At 49.3% G+C, this 17164-nt stretch overlaps 1 protein-coding gene across 1 annotated transcript; it reads right to left on the reverse strand.

The window, feature by feature from the left end:
• Positions 1-16069: 16069 nt before the first annotated feature.
• Positions 16070-16450, reverse strand: LOC142302637 (histone H2B 1.1). The gene has a single exon (XM_075343740.1). The coding sequence runs from the start codon at positions 16448-16450 to the stop codon at positions 16070-16072; it is 381 nt and encodes a 126-aa protein (XP_075199855.1).
• Between the last annotated feature and the right edge of the window lie 714 nt (positions 16451-17164).

The raw sequence follows: 17164 nt of genomic DNA on the forward strand, positions 1-17164 counted from the left end.
CACATGTTCCATTCATGTACCCATCTGTCTCCCATACTTGCCCCATATTTTTGTAAACCTGGTCCCCATATGTCACCATCTTGGTCCCAACATATCTTACATCCTTGTCACCATCTGTCTTCCATCCTTGTCCCCATATTTTCATCTTCCCGGTCCACAAAACTCTCCTATTCTGGTCAGGATATGATATTAGCTCCATCTTGGTCCCCATATGTCTCCCATCCTGGAGCCTATATGTGTTCTGTGTCGGTCCCCATATGTTATCTTCGTCTCCATTTGTCAGCTTTTTTTTACTAAAGACAAAATGACAATTAGAGATGAGCAATGTTCAAGTTTCGAGGTTCACCAATTTCATGTTCGAATGATTTTGGGGGGTGTTCGAGTCGTTCGACGAACTTGAACGATTTGCTAAAAGCTCGGAAGTTCGAGTTACGTTCGAGAACGGTTCGATCCACAAAAATCCTCGCTAGTTACTAGCTGGCTTTTCACTGTAATAGTGTGAGTCACTGTGAATCACGCTATTATCAAAAGTCAGCGTGGTGTGCGGGGGGTCGCGGTTTAGATCTGTGCTACTGCTGAGTGCTGAAAAGTGCTAAAAGAATGCCGATCGCCATTTTTTTTTCCCTAACCGCGCGTGCAGTGGGGCAAGCCAGGTTGTCAGCAAATCACAGAGACACACACTGCAAAGTGGATTTATGCCAGACAAGCAAGGGCATGTGTCATAGGCTGTGCATGTCACATGTCTTTGCTCTATAAGATTCGGCCAATTTGACCCGCTCTGCAGAGTATGGTGTAACAGAGATGGGTGGGTCTGCAGAGCTGTTCAGTCACACTATAGGCTGGGAATCAGAGGTCTGCTCCAAAACTACAGTGAGTACAGACCAGGAAATGGTCTGCAGTGATGCCCAGAAACCTTGTGAGTCAGATTCAGACTGTGATGACCAAGTTTCTGAGCATAATGTAAACCCTCATTCACAAACTGTAACACCTCTTGGAGGAGACAATGAGGAACATACTGATGACGATGAGACGCAGATACCTGATTGGAATGACAACTTAACTATTCAGTCAGGGCAGGAAGAAGTTAGGTCTGAGGGCCAGGGGAGTGCAAATACAACGGTTGATAATGAAGTTCTAGATCCCACTTACTGTCAACCCACAGTCAGGCACTCGAGGAGGTCAGCAGAGGTGGTGGGGGAGGATGAGACTGACGACGAGGTTAGCTTACGCCTTCCTGGACAAAGACGGAGTACTGGCAGCACATCAATAACTGCATCCTCAGCCACAACTCTGCCTCTGAGCACAAGTCGGGGTGGCTCTGCAGGTCGCATGGGCTCTAATAGTTGCATTGCATAGCATCGTCCTTTTTTGAAATCGCAAAGGATCACCCAATTCGTGATCTGTCGGCTTTGACGGCAATCTGTAAGTAGAGGCCAAAAACTCACTAGTTTGACCTCTTCGTCCATGAACCGTCACAAGAATAACAAGCATAAGTCCCAGTTGGAAGCTTAGTATGCTACAATGTGGCCTAGCGGAGCGGGACAACCACCGTCTGCCCCTTTAACTGCATCCGCGCGCTCTTAATCCTCTATGACTGTGGGGACAGCTGTCCAGACCTTCCACCTTTTTAACCGCAACAGGTAGTTTGCTTGGCAGGTCGTCAGTTGGTTTGAAAGGGGAAACAGGTGCTATTGTAGAGCTCTCTCAGACATCGAGAGCACCAAATTTGGATAAAGGCAATATCATATCTCCACCTGCACTTTCCTCACAGACCAGCAGTGTTCCAGAGACACCCTACTCACCACCGTCTCCACACAGCAGTCAGATCTCGGTCCCTCAGATGTGGACAATTAAAAGGCTATTTCCTCCCGAGCCATGACAAAGCTAAGAGGTTGACTCTATCCCTCTGCAAGCTGTTGGCTACAGAAAGGCTTCCTTTCCGCCTGGTGGACACACAGGATTTTAGAGACCTTATGTCTGTCGCTGTGCCCCAGTACCAGATGCCCATTCGCCACTACTTCTCCAAGAAAGGTGTGCCTTTGCTACACCAGCATGTCGCACACAACATCACCGCTTCCTTGATAAACCCTGTGTGTGACAGGGTGCATTTAACCACCGATACTTGGACCAGTAAGCATGGACAGGGGCATTACATGTCACTGACTGGGCACTGGGTAACTATGGTGATAGATGGTGAAGGGTCTGCTGCACAAGTCTTGCCGTCCCCACGACTTGTGCGTCAATCCTCTGTATGTATAAGTTCCTCCAACGCTTCTGCCTCCTAAACCTCGTCTGGGTCCTCCACCTCCGCCCCAAGCCTGCCTGGTCAGGCCACCCGCGTTGAAACTGCGCACAAGGAATCCCGCACACCTCCTTACTATGCTGGCAGCAGAGTGCAACTGCATGAGGCGGTCTTTATCTTGAAATGTCTTGGAAATAACAGTCACACAGCTGAGGAGATGTGGTCAGCTCTTGCGAGCGAGTTTAATAAATGGTTGTCTCCACTCAACCTGCAGCCAGGGAAGGCCGTGTGCGACAATGCTGCAAACCTGGGTGTGGCCCTTCGGGTAAGGTGACACACGTGCATTGTATGGCTCACGTGGTGAACCTTGTTGTCCAGTAATTTTTAACTCACTATCCCGGCCTAGATGGCCTTCTGAACAGGGCACGGTCACTCACTGCTCACTTCCGCCGTTCAAGCGGCGCAGCTGACCGTCTTGCATCGCTCCAGAAGTCTTTCGACCTGCCTGAAATGCGATGTGCCGACACGCTGGAATTCGACTCTCCACATGTTGCAGCACCGCCGAGCCCTGGTGCAATACGTCATGACGTATAGCCTGGACCAACGAGATGCAGAGGTGGGGCAGATCACGCTGCTGGAGTGGTCTCAGATCAAGGACCTATGCACCCTTCTGCACAGTTTCGAAATGGCGACGAATATGTTTAGCGCTGACAATGCCATTATCAGCATGACAATTCCAGTCATTTACATGCTGGAGCACACGCTAAACACTATTCGGAGTCAGGGGGTGGGACAACAGGAAGGGGAGGAACTACAGGAGTATTCATATGCGCAAGGGACAACAACATCACCAAGGTCCAGACGTTCATCATCACCAACGCGGCAGGCATGGGACCATGGGGGACAGGGATCAAAAAGGGCGCATGGTAGAAGCCAAAATCTTGAGGTAGGTGCAGGAGACCAGGAAGAAATGGAGGACGAACTCTCGATGGACATGGAAGACTCAGCAGATGAGGGAGACCTTGGTCAAATTTCGGTTGAACGAGGTTGGGGGGAGATGTCAGAGGAAGAAAGAACGGGTAGCACCTCTATGCCACAAATACAGCGTGGACTTGGTCCGCATGGCTGCGCAAGACACATGAGCGCCTTCTTGCTGCACTACCTCCAACATGACCCTCGGATTGTCTGAATTAGAAGTGATGATGACTACTGGCTTGCCACACTATTAGATCCCCGGTACAAGTCCAAATTTGGCGAAATAATTCTAGCCATAGAAAGGGACGCACGTATGCAGGAGTATCAGCAGAAGCTGTTACTCGATCTTAGCTCGGCTTTTCCACCAAACGCCAGTGGTGCAGGGAGTGAATCTCCCAGTTGTCACTTGCCAAGCATGGGACTGTCTCGTCATTATCAGTCAAACCGTATCAGCAGCATATGGCGGTCACATTATACGTCACCCATGTGCCTGTCAAAATCAGCTGCCGGCATCAGATTAAGCGGATGAGCCCCAGAATCGGACGTGGGCGCTGATTTTTGCCGGTTCAGGGAGGCAAGACCGTCTGAATCCGACCCCTGCATCTAGTGCTTGACCATCATGTCATCTATACTGTACTGCTGCCCCGGCTGCCATTGCTGACCTCCACTGCCGCACATCTTCCAGCTGCTCAGTGTTTTTAGTGCTAAAATGTACTGATAATGTGAATTGTACTCAATCGCCGGTACACAATACTCGTCCGTATACGTCATCCGAGACCTCATATACCTCACACACCTTGTCCCAATGTCTCCCAGCCTGATTCCCATATGTGCCGTCCTGGTCCTCATATTTCTTACATCACGGTCCCCATAAGAGTTCCACTCTCACCCCCATAAGTCTTCCTTCCTTGTCCACTTATGCGTTCCTTCCTGGTCCCATCTTGGTTTCTCATTCTGGTTCCTGCATGACTTACATCCCGCTCACCCTATTGTGTGTTATAGTGTCTGCACCGGATTGTGTATATATATATATATATATATATATATATATATATATATGTATATATATACGTTTTTACATGCATCCTCTGCTGTTGTCCCAGGAGCAGCTCATTGTGCGCTGCCGCTGCTTCTGGTGGTGACGTCGCATCTTTTGTGTGCACGGAAATAATACCGGATCCGCGGTAACACGAGCAATTAGGGGTTAACCAGAGTGAGAGATGAATTAATTAGGAAAAATCTTCACCGTCTGCAGATCGCACAGATCTGTGTCGGGTGCTGGGAATCGGCGGATGTACAAATCTCAGCAGAACGTCCGCCCTGAGGCCGCGTGTTACAGAATAGAGACAAAGAGTGGGAGGAGCTATCGGCCACTGAGCGGGAAGATCAAAATTCGATTTTCAGCCTATCACTTTGTAGCAAGTATCTGGCTCCGCCCACAGACTGCTCCGGGTTACAGGCTCCACGTGGTTTGTCTCTGTTAACCCTTTGTTATCTCCGTTGTTGTTTTTGCAGCTTCTAATGTGAAATATCTGAATGTAGAAGTAAAAGCCGCTGTCAGGAGAGTGAACCGCGGCCGCTCAGCACCGAGACTCCGCTCCTGCAGTCACTGCTTCCTCCGTGTTATACGGGGCATTACCGGGCACTGCAGAGCGGGGGCAGAGTGACGGGGGCCCAGGGTGCACAGCGCCGTGTACACTGCGGGGTTTATAGCGCTGTATGGAGATCTGTAGTATGGGGGAGATACAGAGGAGAAAAGCTGCTGATGTGACGGCAGAGAGAAGGCAACCAATGAGCTGCAGGGGGCGGAGCTGGTTCAGTTTCCCTTTGTCACCCAATAGAACAGCGATGTGACCGCAGTGTTATTTGCATGGCCGGGCTATAAATACGGCCGCTCTGGGAGGAGCAGGATCATTATTCTCTCTCCAGTGAAGAGATCTCTCTGCGCTCATCATGCCTGATCCCGCCAAGTCCGCCCCAGCGCCCAAGAAGGGCTCCAAGAAAGCCGTGACCAAGACTCCGAAGAAGGACGGCAAGAAGCGGAGGAAGAGCCGGAAGGAGAGCTATGCCATCTACGTGTACAAGGTGCTGAAGCAGGTGCACCCCGACACCGGCATCTCCTCCAAGGCCATGGGCATCATGAACTGCTTCGTCGGTGACATCTTCGAGCGCATCGCAGGGGAAGCCTCCCGCCTGGCGCACTACAACAAGCGCCACACCATCACCTCCCGGGAGATCCAGACCGCCGTGCGCCTGCTGCTGCCCGGAGAGCTGGCCAAGCACGCCGTGTCCGAGGGCACCAAGGCCGTCACCAAGTACACCAGCGCCAAGTGATCACCACCGCTGCTCCGCACCACAAAGGCTCTTCTAAGAGCCACCACATTGTCTAATCTGAGCTTTATACTGGACGGTCCCAGTTTCTGGCTGTGGCAGTGATTGGAGCAGATCCTCTGCGCTGCGATGGTCGCTACAGATGAGGTTTGTGGCTGGAGGATTTCGGTGAGGATCGTGTATATGGGGGGATGGAGCTGCCCGGGGACTTGTTACCTCCAGCGGCCTCCGCTCTGTAGTGACCGGGAAAGGATATGGAGGTATAGTGCACTGCGGGAAATATAGCAATGTACGGGAGGATACAGCGCTATATGGAGCTATGCGGTATCTGCCCGCAAAAGAGATACGTACATATCTAATGCAGCACATGGGGAGTGCGGGGGGATGAGGCTGCTCCGTGCAGTGACATAATCTGGTTTATCTGGGGCTGTGATTTGCAGTCACTGATCTGATATCGGCTGCTACACGATAAATGGAAATATAAAGCGCTATATGGAGGTAGAAGGTACAATATCAGCATTATAGAGAACTATATGTGGAAATACAGCCCTACACGGAGTAATATTAATGAGGGGACATGGCACAATGTTATCAGGCGGTGAGGAGACAAAGCCCAGCTCCCCAGTAATGCCTGAGTGCAGCCATGTGCGGAGCACGGATAGTTACTGCCGAGACTAACTGCAAAGAGGAGAAATCCGCTCCATGGACACAAAAATATTTATTGATGCATAAAAAGAAAACCTCCATCCATATCGGCAATGTCTACACTGCTGCGTTTCTTGTGCATCAAGCACATTCCAAATCCACAAGCATTTACTCTCCCCAGGATGACACAGGGGTAGTAAATTCCTTCTGGATCCATGACTTGTTCATTTTGATGAACGTCAGTGTGTCCACATTGTCACTGGACAGACGCGTGCGCTTATCTGTCAGCACACACCCAGCAGCACTGAAGACACGTTCAGAGACAACGCTGGCAGCTGGACACGACAAAATCTCCAAGGCGTAACTGGAGAGCTCTGGCCATTTTTCTAGATTCGAAGCCCAAAGTGAGCAAGGCTCCAGTTGCAAAGTCATGGCATCGATGTTCATTTGGAGATACTCCTGTATCATCCTCTCCAGCCGTTGACTATGTGTCAGACTTGTTGTCTCTGGTGGCCTTGCAAAGGAGGGTCTAAAAAAATTATGAAAAGATTCCATAAAATTGCTGTTACCAGCACCAGATACGGTCCTACTGGTACGGGTAGACTGTTGAAGATGACGAGACCGTCCCATGTTTGTCAAGTTACAACTGGGAGATTCACTCCCTGCGCCTGCACGGTTGTTTGGTGGAAAAGCCGAGCTAAGATCGAGTAACAGCTTCTGCTGATACTCCTGCATACGTGCGTCCCTTTCTATGGCTGGAATTATGTCACAAAATTTGGACTTGTACCGGGGATCTAATAGTGTGGCAAGCCAGTAGTCATCATCACTTCTAATTTTGACAATACGAGGGTCATGTTGGAGGTAGTGCAACAAGAAGGCACTCATGTGTCTTGCGCAGCCATGAGGACCAAGTCCACGCTGTGTTTGTGGCATAGAGGTGCTAACCGTTCTTTCTTCCTCTGACATCTCCCCACAACCTCTTTCAACTGAAATTTGACCAAGGTCTCCATCATCTGCTAAGTCTTCCATGTCCATGGACAGTTCGTCCTCCATTTCTTCATGTTCTCCTGCACCTTCCTCAACATTTCGCCTGCTACCACGCGCCCTTGTTGATCCCTGTCCCCCATGGTCCCATGCCTGGCGCCTTGGTGATGATGAACGTCTGGACCTTGGTGATGTTGTTGTCCCTTGCGCATATGAAACCTCCTGTAGTTCCTCCCCTTCCTGTTGTCCCACCCCCTGACTCCGAATAGTGTTTAGCGTGTGCTCCAGCATGTAAATGACTGGAATCGTCATGCTGATAATGGCATTGTCAGCGCTAAACATATTCGTCGCCATGTCGAAACTGTGCAGAAGGGTGCATAGGTCCTTGATCTGAGACCACTCCATCAGGGTGATCTGACCCACCTCTGCATCTCGTTGGCCCAGGCTATACGTCATGACGTATTGCACCAGGGCTCGGCGGTGCTGCCACAGTCGCTGTAACATGTGGAGAGTTGAATTCCAGCGTGTCGCCACATCGCATTTCAGGCGATGAACCGGCAGGCCGAAAGACTTCTGGAGCGATGCAAGTCGCTCAGCTGCGGCGCTTGAACGGCGGAAGTGAGCAGACAGTTTTCGTGCCCTGTTCAGAAGGCCATCTAGGCCGGGATAGTGTGTTAAAAATTGCTGGACGACAAGGTTCAACACGTGAGCCATACAAGGTACGTGTGTCACCTTGCCCAGGCGAAGGGCCGCACCCAGGTTTGCAGCATTGTCGCACACGGCCTTACCAGGCTGCAGGTTGAGTGGAGACAACCATTTATTAAACTCGGACCGCAGAGCTGACCACAACTCCTCAGCTGTGTGACTCTTATTCCCAAGACATGTCAAGCTAAAGACCGCCTGATGCCGTTGCGCTCTGCTGCCAGCATAGTAATGAGGGGTGTGTGATTCCTTCTGCGCAGTGAGAACGCTGGTGGCCTGACCAGGCAGGCTTGGGGCGGAGGTGGAGGAGCCAGATGAGGTGGAGGATGCAGAAGCAGTGGCGGAACTTGGACAGACAGAGGATTGACACACAAGTCGTGTGGACGGCAAGACTTGTGCAGCAGACCCTTCACCATCTATCACCATAGTTACCCAGTGCCCAGTCAGCGACATGTAACGTCCCTGTCCATGCTTACTGGTCCAAGTATCGGTGGTGAAATGCACCCGTTCACACACAGAGTTTCTCAAGGAAGCGGTGATGTTGTGTGCGACATGCTGGTGTAGCGCGTTCACACCTTTCTTAGAGAAGTAGTGGCGACTAGGCATCTGGTACTGGGGCACAGCGACAGACATAAGGTCTCTAAAATCCTGTGTGTCCACTAGGCGAAAAGGCAGCATTTCAGTAGCCAACAGCTTGCAGAGGGATAGAGTCAACCTCTTAGCTTTGTCATGGGTCGCAGGAAGTGGCCTTTTATTTGACCACATCTGAGGGACAGAGATCTGGCTGCTGTGTGTAGACGGTGTTGAGTAGGGTGTCCCTGGAAAAATGCAGGTTTGTGAGGAAAGTGCAGGCGGAGACATGATGTTGCCTTCATCCAACGTTGGTGCTATCGATGTCTGAGAGAGCTGTACACACTCACTTGTTTCCCCTTCCAAACCAACTGACGACCTACCAAGCAAACTGCCTGTTGCGGTTACAGTGGTGGAAGTTGTGCGTGGAAAAACAGGTGTGACAGCTGTCCCCACAGTCCTAGAAGATGAAGAGCGCACGGATGCACTGGAAGGGGCAGGCGGTGGATGGTTCGCTCCGCTAGGCCGCATTGCAGCACAGTGAGCTTCCCACCGGGCCATATGATATTTATTCATGTGACGATTCATGGAAGAAGTTGTCAAACTGCTGAGGTTTTGACCTCTACTAACAGAATCACGACAAATTTTACAGACCACATAATTTGGGCGATCTTTTTCTATGTCAAAAAAGGACCAGGCTAGGCAAGGCTTAGAGGCCATACGACCTGTTGATCCACCCCGAATAATGCTCAGAGGCAGAGTGGTGGCTGAGGATGCAGTTGTAGACGTGCTACCAGCACTCCGACTGTGTCCAGAAAGGCGCAAGGTAACTTCGTCATCAGTTGCATCCTCCTCCACCACCTCTGTTGACCTCCTCGAGTGCCTGACTGTGGGTTGACAGTAGGTGGGATCTAGAACTTCATCATCAATTGTTGTGTTTGCACTCCCCTCCCCCTCAGACCGAGCCTCTTCTTGCCCTGACCGAATATTTAAGTTGTCATCCCAATCGGGTATCTGTGTCTCATCTTCATCAGTATGTTCCTCATTGTCTATAACCACAGGTGTTACAGTTTGTGACAAAGGGTCAACATTATGCTCAGAAACTTGGTCCTCACGGCCTGAATCAGAGTCACAAAGGTTCTGGGCATCACTGCAGACCATTTCCTGTTCTGTACTCACTGTAGCTTGGGAGCACACCTCTGATTCCCAGGCTATAGTGTGACTGAACAGCTCTGCAGACTCAGCCATCTCAGTTCCACCATACTGTGCAGGGCTGATGGAGACTTCAGAGCTGGGAGAAAGCAAGTTTGATTGGGATGACAACTCAGAGGACTGGTGTTTTTTGGATGCGGTACTTGAAGTGGCTGAGAGGGCACTTGTTGGACCACTTGAGATCCATTCAAGCATTTTTCTTTTTTGGCCATCATCTACCTTTGTTCCTGTTGTTCGTGTCCGTAAAAAAGGGAGCACATCGGATTGTCCACGGTAAGTAGTAGACATCGTACTTTTGCTGGTAGATGGTCTCTCTTCAGCAGATGATAATGGAGCTTTGCCACCTTCCCCACGGACAAAACCTTTTTTGCCTTTTCCACCACGCCTCTTCCCCTTTCCACCAGCATCTGTCATTTTGCCACTCATGTTGATTGCGACAAGATTGTGGACTGAAAATGTGGTAGTAAAAATTGAGAGGTGGTGTAGATTGCAGTGGTGGTCTAGCTTTATTAACAGCAGAATAATAAAGAATAAATATCCCTGACAATGCAACTACGGCCCTTAAACTGGCAGCAAAAATTGCTAGTATAATGGCTTAGTTATAATGAGTTGGAGTGTGCAATGCAGGCAGAGGTGCTGCAAATGTCTTTGCACTAGTGGGACTATAGCAAAGTCCAATAGCCACGTTTAGGATGCCACTAGGTACACTGAGTGTTTGCTAGTATAATGGCTTAGTTATAATGAGTTGGAGTGTGCAATGCAGGCAGAGGTGCTGCAAATGACTTTGCACTAATGGGACTATAGCAAAGTCCAATAGCCACGTTTAGGATGCCACTAGGTACACTGAGTGTTTGCTAGTATAATGGCTTAGTTATAATGAGTTGGAGTGTGCAATGCAGGTAGAGGTGCTGCAAATGTCTTTGCACTAGTGGGACTATAGCAAAGTCCAATAGCCACGTATAGGATGCCACTAGGTACACTGAGTGTTTGCTAGTATAATGGCTTAGTTATAATGAGTTGGAGTGTGCAATGCAGGCAGAGGTGCTGCAAATGTCTTTGCACTAGTGGGACTATAGCAAAGTCCAATAGCCACGTATAGGATGCCACTAGGTACACTGAGTGTTTGCTAGTATAATGGCTTAGTTATAATGAGTTGGAGTGTGCAATGCAGGTAGAGGTACTGCAAATGTCTTTGCACTAGTGTGACTAGACAACAGTCCAATAGCCACGTTTAGGATGCCACTAGGTACACTGAGTGTTTGCTAGTATAATGGCTTAGTTATAATGAGTTGGAGTGTGCAGAGGACAGAAGGGTACAGTGCCAGGATTGTGGGGCTCTGGGTAGAGGAATGGAAGCCTGCCTTTCTATTCCCTCCTAATGGGGAAATGCAGCGACGAAATCCCTGACCTTAGCTACACAGACGCTGTCTCTGTTTTCAGGACTTGTCACCTTAAGGCTATGTGTACACGTTGCTTTTTACCTGCTTTTTACCTGCTTTTTTGCTGCTTTTTCAACTGCAGCGTTTAATGGCAAAATAGATGTGCTCTGCTTTTCAAGCAAAGTCTATGGGAATTTGGGTTTCTTGTCCGCACTATGCAGTTCAAACTGCAGCCTTTTTGTGGCAGAACTTTGGACAAAAACTCAGCTTTGCAGTGCAAAACCCAAATGGCAAAAACAATTGACATGTCAATTGTTTTTGCCATTTGCGTTTTGAACTGCAAAGCAGAGTTTTTGACCAAATTTCTGCTAGAAAAAGGCAGCAGTTTGAACTGCATAGTGGGCACAAGAATCCCAAATTCCCATAGACTTTGCTTGAAAAGCAGAGCACATCTATTTTGCCATTAAACGCTGCAGTTGAAAAAGCAGCAAAAAAGCAGGTAAAAAGCAGGTAAAAAGCAACGTGGACACATAGCCTAACTCTGACCCTGCCGGTACGAGCCCTTAAAAGGACTGATGGAAAGTGCTATCCCTAAGCTGTCCAGCGCTGTGTATGGAGCGTATACAGCTGTATCAGCGATAGGACTCAGGACGGAGCTGCGCCAATGATGTCTGACACCAAGGACTCAGAAGAGATAATGGCGTCCGGACGGGCAGATACTCGTTTTTATAATGCAGGGACATGTGACATGGACATCCTATCACACATGCCGTTGCTTCTCTGGCTAAAAGTCCACTTAGCTGTGTGTGTGTCTGGGATTGGCTGACATGCTGGCCAGCCCCACAAGACGCGCGCGCTTAGGGAAGGAAGACAAGGAAAAAAAAAAAAAATGGTGATCGCCATTATACAAACAGCAGTGATCTGAAGGTGCTGTTCACGCACACTATACACTGAAATGCCATAATAGTGTGAGTCACAGAGTGACTCACACTATTACAGCGGAAAGCCAGCTAGGAATTAGCTGTTTTTTTTGCTGCTAGAACCGTTCTCGAACATTTCTAGAACTATCGAGCTTTTGCAAAAAGCTCGAGTTCTAGTTCGATCTAGAACAGGCCCCAAAATCACTCGAGCCTAGAACTGGAGAACCTCGAACCGCGCTCAACTCTACTCAAGTGATCTCGTGTAGATCAATCAAAGAGGAGTATATGGCGGTATACAGCACACACGTCACTATATGAAGGTATATAGTAGTAAAGTGTGTATGGGGAATATACAGCACGATATGATCGTATACATCACTATGTGGAGACAATGCAGCGCTATATGCGAATATACAGCAGTGTATGGAGTTTGCTGGATTGAAGGTCAGAGGTCAGTATAAATAATGACTAACAGCTCCAGGGATCTTATTCATATAGATTGCCTCAAACAGAGGTATATGGCGGTATACAGGACTGTATTTGGGGTATGCAGCGCTATATGGCGGTATACAGGTCTATATAGAGATTACTGTACTATATTGGGTAGACAGCACTTTATACCGTAGGGCAGCACAATATAGGAAGTATATGCACTATATGGATGACGATTATACAGCACAATAAGGTGACATCCAGCATTATACGGGACTATACAATACTATATGGCAGTGTACAGCACTAATATGGGGCTTTATGGCTCTATATGGTGGATTTATCGCAGTATATGGAGATATTCACAATATTAGAATATACAGAGCTATAGAGAGTTTATTGGAATAAAGGTTGTGTCTATATTTAACATTAACACTGTAGAAGCGGGAAAATAACCGGACAATGAGCGGGAAATTCAAAATCTCCAACAGTTCTGTGCTCAGCCAATCAGCAGAGGAGGAGCGAAACCGATAATATAAATTCCCCCGCCCTGCGTCATCTCTCCTGTTCTCTTTCTGGTCCTCCCTCGCTCTATATAAAGGAGGACTGTGCTCTCTTTAGTCATAGTGTTTTGCTGAGTACGCGGAAGATGTCTGGACGCGGCAAAGGAGGGAAAGGTCTGGGGAAGGGCGGCGCCAAGCGGCACAGGAAGGTTCTCCGGGACAACATCCAGGGCATCACCAAGCCCGCCATCCGCCGTCTCGCCCGCAGAGGAGGCGTCAAGCGCATCTCCGGCCTCATCTATGAGGAGACTCGCGGCGTCCTGAAAGTCTTCCTGGAGAACGTGATCCGTGACGCCGTCACCTACACCGAGCACGCCAAGAGGAAGACCGTCACCGCCATGGACGTGGTGTACGCGCTCAAGCGCCAGGGCCGCACTCTCTACGGCTTCGGGGGTTAATGCTTTTGCCTCCCACAATGAAAACAACACAAAGGCTCTTTTGAGAGCCACCCACAGTCTCTGAGAAAAAGCTATAGATCCTGCTGCGGAGAGGGGCGGGAGATCAGCGCTGAGGTCGATCACTGTAGGCTGCGCTGCCTTAGGGCCGGCTGGAAACATCGCGGGCACTAAGGAGTTAACGGTTAGGTTTTGTTGACGTAGGCAGAGGCCTGCTTAGCGCTGATTGGCTGCGCATCGAATAATTCCCTGACTGGCTGCTTTTCTCGCTCTTTGTTCTGTGAGATCCTCGGCGAGAGGGCTCCGGCTCAGAGTGAAGATTATATAGGTTGTATTCAGCACTATATGGTGACTTATACTGTTAGGGGGCATCCAGCATTATATGGAGGTGCAGAGCACTTAAAATGCGACAGCCTAATCTCCCCGCTGTACTGTATACTCCATAATGTGCTGTAGATCTATAAAGTGTTGGATCCTTCCATATTGTGGTGTATACGTCCACAAAGTACAGTATAACCCGTGCAGTGCCTATACACCATCCATAATGCTGTATACTTCCATATACTGCTGTAAACTGTCATATTGTTCTGTTTATCATCTATACAAAGCTTTATATCTCTTTATAGTGCTGTGTTCTCCTTCCATACACCACTGTATACTCCATGTGGAGCCGCTTATACTTTCTCCATAGTGGTGTAATCCCTCCAGTCTTACATTTTTATTCTGCTCTAAAGGCGGCTGGATTCATCACGGGTAGTTAGCTGTTACCACCGAGCATCTGTGGAAGGAATTGTGTGGGCGGAGCCAGAATCGTACAATGCGCTGATTGGCTGAGCTCTGAATTTGAAATCCCCGCACAATGGCTGAGTTTCCCGCTCTCTGTCCTCTGCGCCCCGCGGTGTCAGGGGGGGTCTGGGGCTGAGTGAATGTCACTTCTGTAGGTTTATATTCAGCGCTATATGGAGGCTTATAATGGGGTCTGTGCAGCATAAAGAGAACTGAGCAGCGACTCCGCATACAGCAAATGTGAACACGTCCAACACACGCATAATCCACAGAAGAATCCAGCGCCTCTGGAAGAGCCAAGATGTCTGCAAACCCCGAGTGTATGAAGTGTGAGCGGCGCCGCTGCTGTATGGAGAGAGGAGGTCAGGGCAGCGCAGGAGGCGGCTTGTCGCGGCTGATGGGATCTCAGGAATCCACAAGTGTCTCCATTATTATCCCGTATATTCCATACAGCAGTGACGCCGCTCACATCTCATGTGCTCAGTGTTTAGATGCAGTAATGGGATTTACTATCACACATTGTCTGCAGGGATTGTATATAGATCCAGTGTGAGCGGCAGTGTCCGTGCGCCACACTGCATATGGGTAATGAGGTCATCAGGAGCCGCTGGCAGAGGAGCAGCATCTGCCCACATTATACCCTTCTAATGCCCGACACCCATCACCGGCCCCAAGTACCCGGAGAAAGGCCATAACAGCGGCTGACTCAGCGCCTCCCACTACAGATATGAAGGGTGGGGGAGGAATCGTGTATAAAGGACCGGAGCAAAGAAACCCATATTTATAAACATTAGTGCCACCTATACCCACTGCTCCACCCTTCTCATACACAGTGCACCGCCTGTAACTATATTCCTGCCTAAACTCCAGCATTATCCAGACACAATAGATGAGCGGCGCCAGCTCCTGTGAGGACGGGGTCAGCTCCTGTGAGGACGGGGCCAGCTCCTGTGAGGACGGGGCCAGCTCCTGTGAGGACGGGGCCAGCTCCTGTGAGGACGGGGCCAGCTCCTGTGAGTGCTGTACATTCTTTATAGTGCAGATTCTGGTCACCATGAGTCATTCTCATCCCACCGTCATCCAAATTCCCAATATATGTTCCATCCTGGTCCCCATGTGTCTTACTGGTTTCATCCTGGTTTCCATGTTTAAATTTTGCTCCCCATGTGAGGAATATTGTGAGGACTATGGCATTCATACATGCCAGTCACCTGCCACTTCTCATACTTACACATGTCCTGCAGCAAGAAGAAATCCCCCAGATCTAGGGACCAAATGGCAGGTGACAAGAACCAATTTAAAATGTGTATGTTCTCCCCGTGTTTGTGGATTTCCTCGGGGGTCTCCTGTTTCCTCCCACACTCCAGAGACATACAGTTATAGGGAATTTGGATTGTGAGCCCCAATAGGGACAATGATGATCAGTGGCGTAACTAGAGTTTGAGGGGCCCCGGTGCAAAGTTCAGAACTGCCATCCCCCCCCCCCCCCCCCCCCCTCCACGTACACTGATACTTGGAGTATGGGATAATGACACTGACAAGAGTAAACCCCAATATACAGATATATAATTCCATATAGTACTATATACTGCTTTATAGCCTCATAGCACTGTATACGTTCATATACTGCTATATATCCCCATATAGTACTGTAGTCTCCATGTGCTGCATATACCCCCATGTATCTCCAAATACTTCTGTGTACTGACATTGCCATATAACCCCATCTCTGTATAGTGCAGTATATTTCTAATCTAGTTCTGTATACCGCAATATTGTGCTACACATCTATATAAAAAGTGCTGTACATTCTAACTATAGCACTATATACCGCGCTATTGTGCTGTATACTCAGTTACTCCAGTATAAAGCTCAGATTAGAAACTGTGGTGGCTCTTAGAAGAGCCTTTGTGGTGCGGAGCAGCGGTGGTGATCACTTGGCGCTGGTGTACTTGGTGACGGCCTTGGTGCCCTCGGACACGGCGTGCTTGGCCAGCTCTCCGGGCAGCAGCAGGCGCACGGCGGTCTGGATCTCCCGGGAGGTGATGGTGTGGCGCTTGTTGTAGTGCGCCAGGCGGGAGGCTTCCCCTGCGATGCGCTCGAAGATGTCACCGACGAAGCAGTTCATGATGCCCATGGCCTTGGAGGAGATGCCGGTGTCGGGGTGCACCTGCTTCAGCACCTTGTACACGTAGATGGCATAGCTCTCCTTCCGGCTCTTCCTCCGCTTCTTGCCGTCCTTCTTCTGAGTCTTGGTCACGGCTTTCTTGGAGCCCTTCTTGGGCGCTGGGGCGGACTTGGCGGGATCAGGCATGATGAGAGCAGAGAGATCTCTTCACTGGAGAGAGAATAATGATCCTGCTCCTCCCAGAGCGGCCGTATTTATAGCCCGGCCATGCAAATGACACTGCTGTCACATCGCTGTTCTATTGGGTGACAAAGGCATGTGAGCAATGTGACGTTGGCTCTCTGCCCTCTGCAGCTCATTGGTGGATCCACAAGTCTCATTTCCATGGATGACTTCAGATTCAGTCAATGACAGGAGAGGAGGGCGGAGCAGCAGCTTATAAAACACTCCGGAGCCGGCACAATCCGTCTGCTACACCTTGTGATGATACAGAACCTCCCCTGTACATTGGGAACCTCATTCTACACCCTTGTATGTATCTAGTGAAGCAGTAAAAACAGTTTTTAGCATTATTGTTTCCGTTTCCTCAGATTGTCAGCTCTTCTGGACAGGGCCCTCGCTCCTCCTTTATGTGGTGTTTTTTGTACATGCCCTTTCTACATTAGTCAGTGCTCTGATATGTGTCGCTCCTACAAAAGATTATAATTCCTGAAAATAAAGGCGAGTTGCAATTACTGTGCTGCCTGTCACTATATGTGCAACACACACACACTGTACATACTGAACACAAAGGACACACATACACTGTACACACACATACTGTACATACTGAACACATTGTACACACATACATACACACACACATTGTACACACACACTGTACATACTGAACACAAAGGA

This window comes from Anomaloglossus baeobatrachus, chromosome 4 (genome assembly GCF_048569485.1).
Source record: "Anomaloglossus baeobatrachus isolate aAnoBae1 chromosome 4, aAnoBae1.hap1, whole genome shotgun sequence".
NCBI lineage: Eukaryota > Metazoa > Chordata > Amphibia > Anura > Aromobatidae > Anomaloglossus > Anomaloglossus baeobatrachus.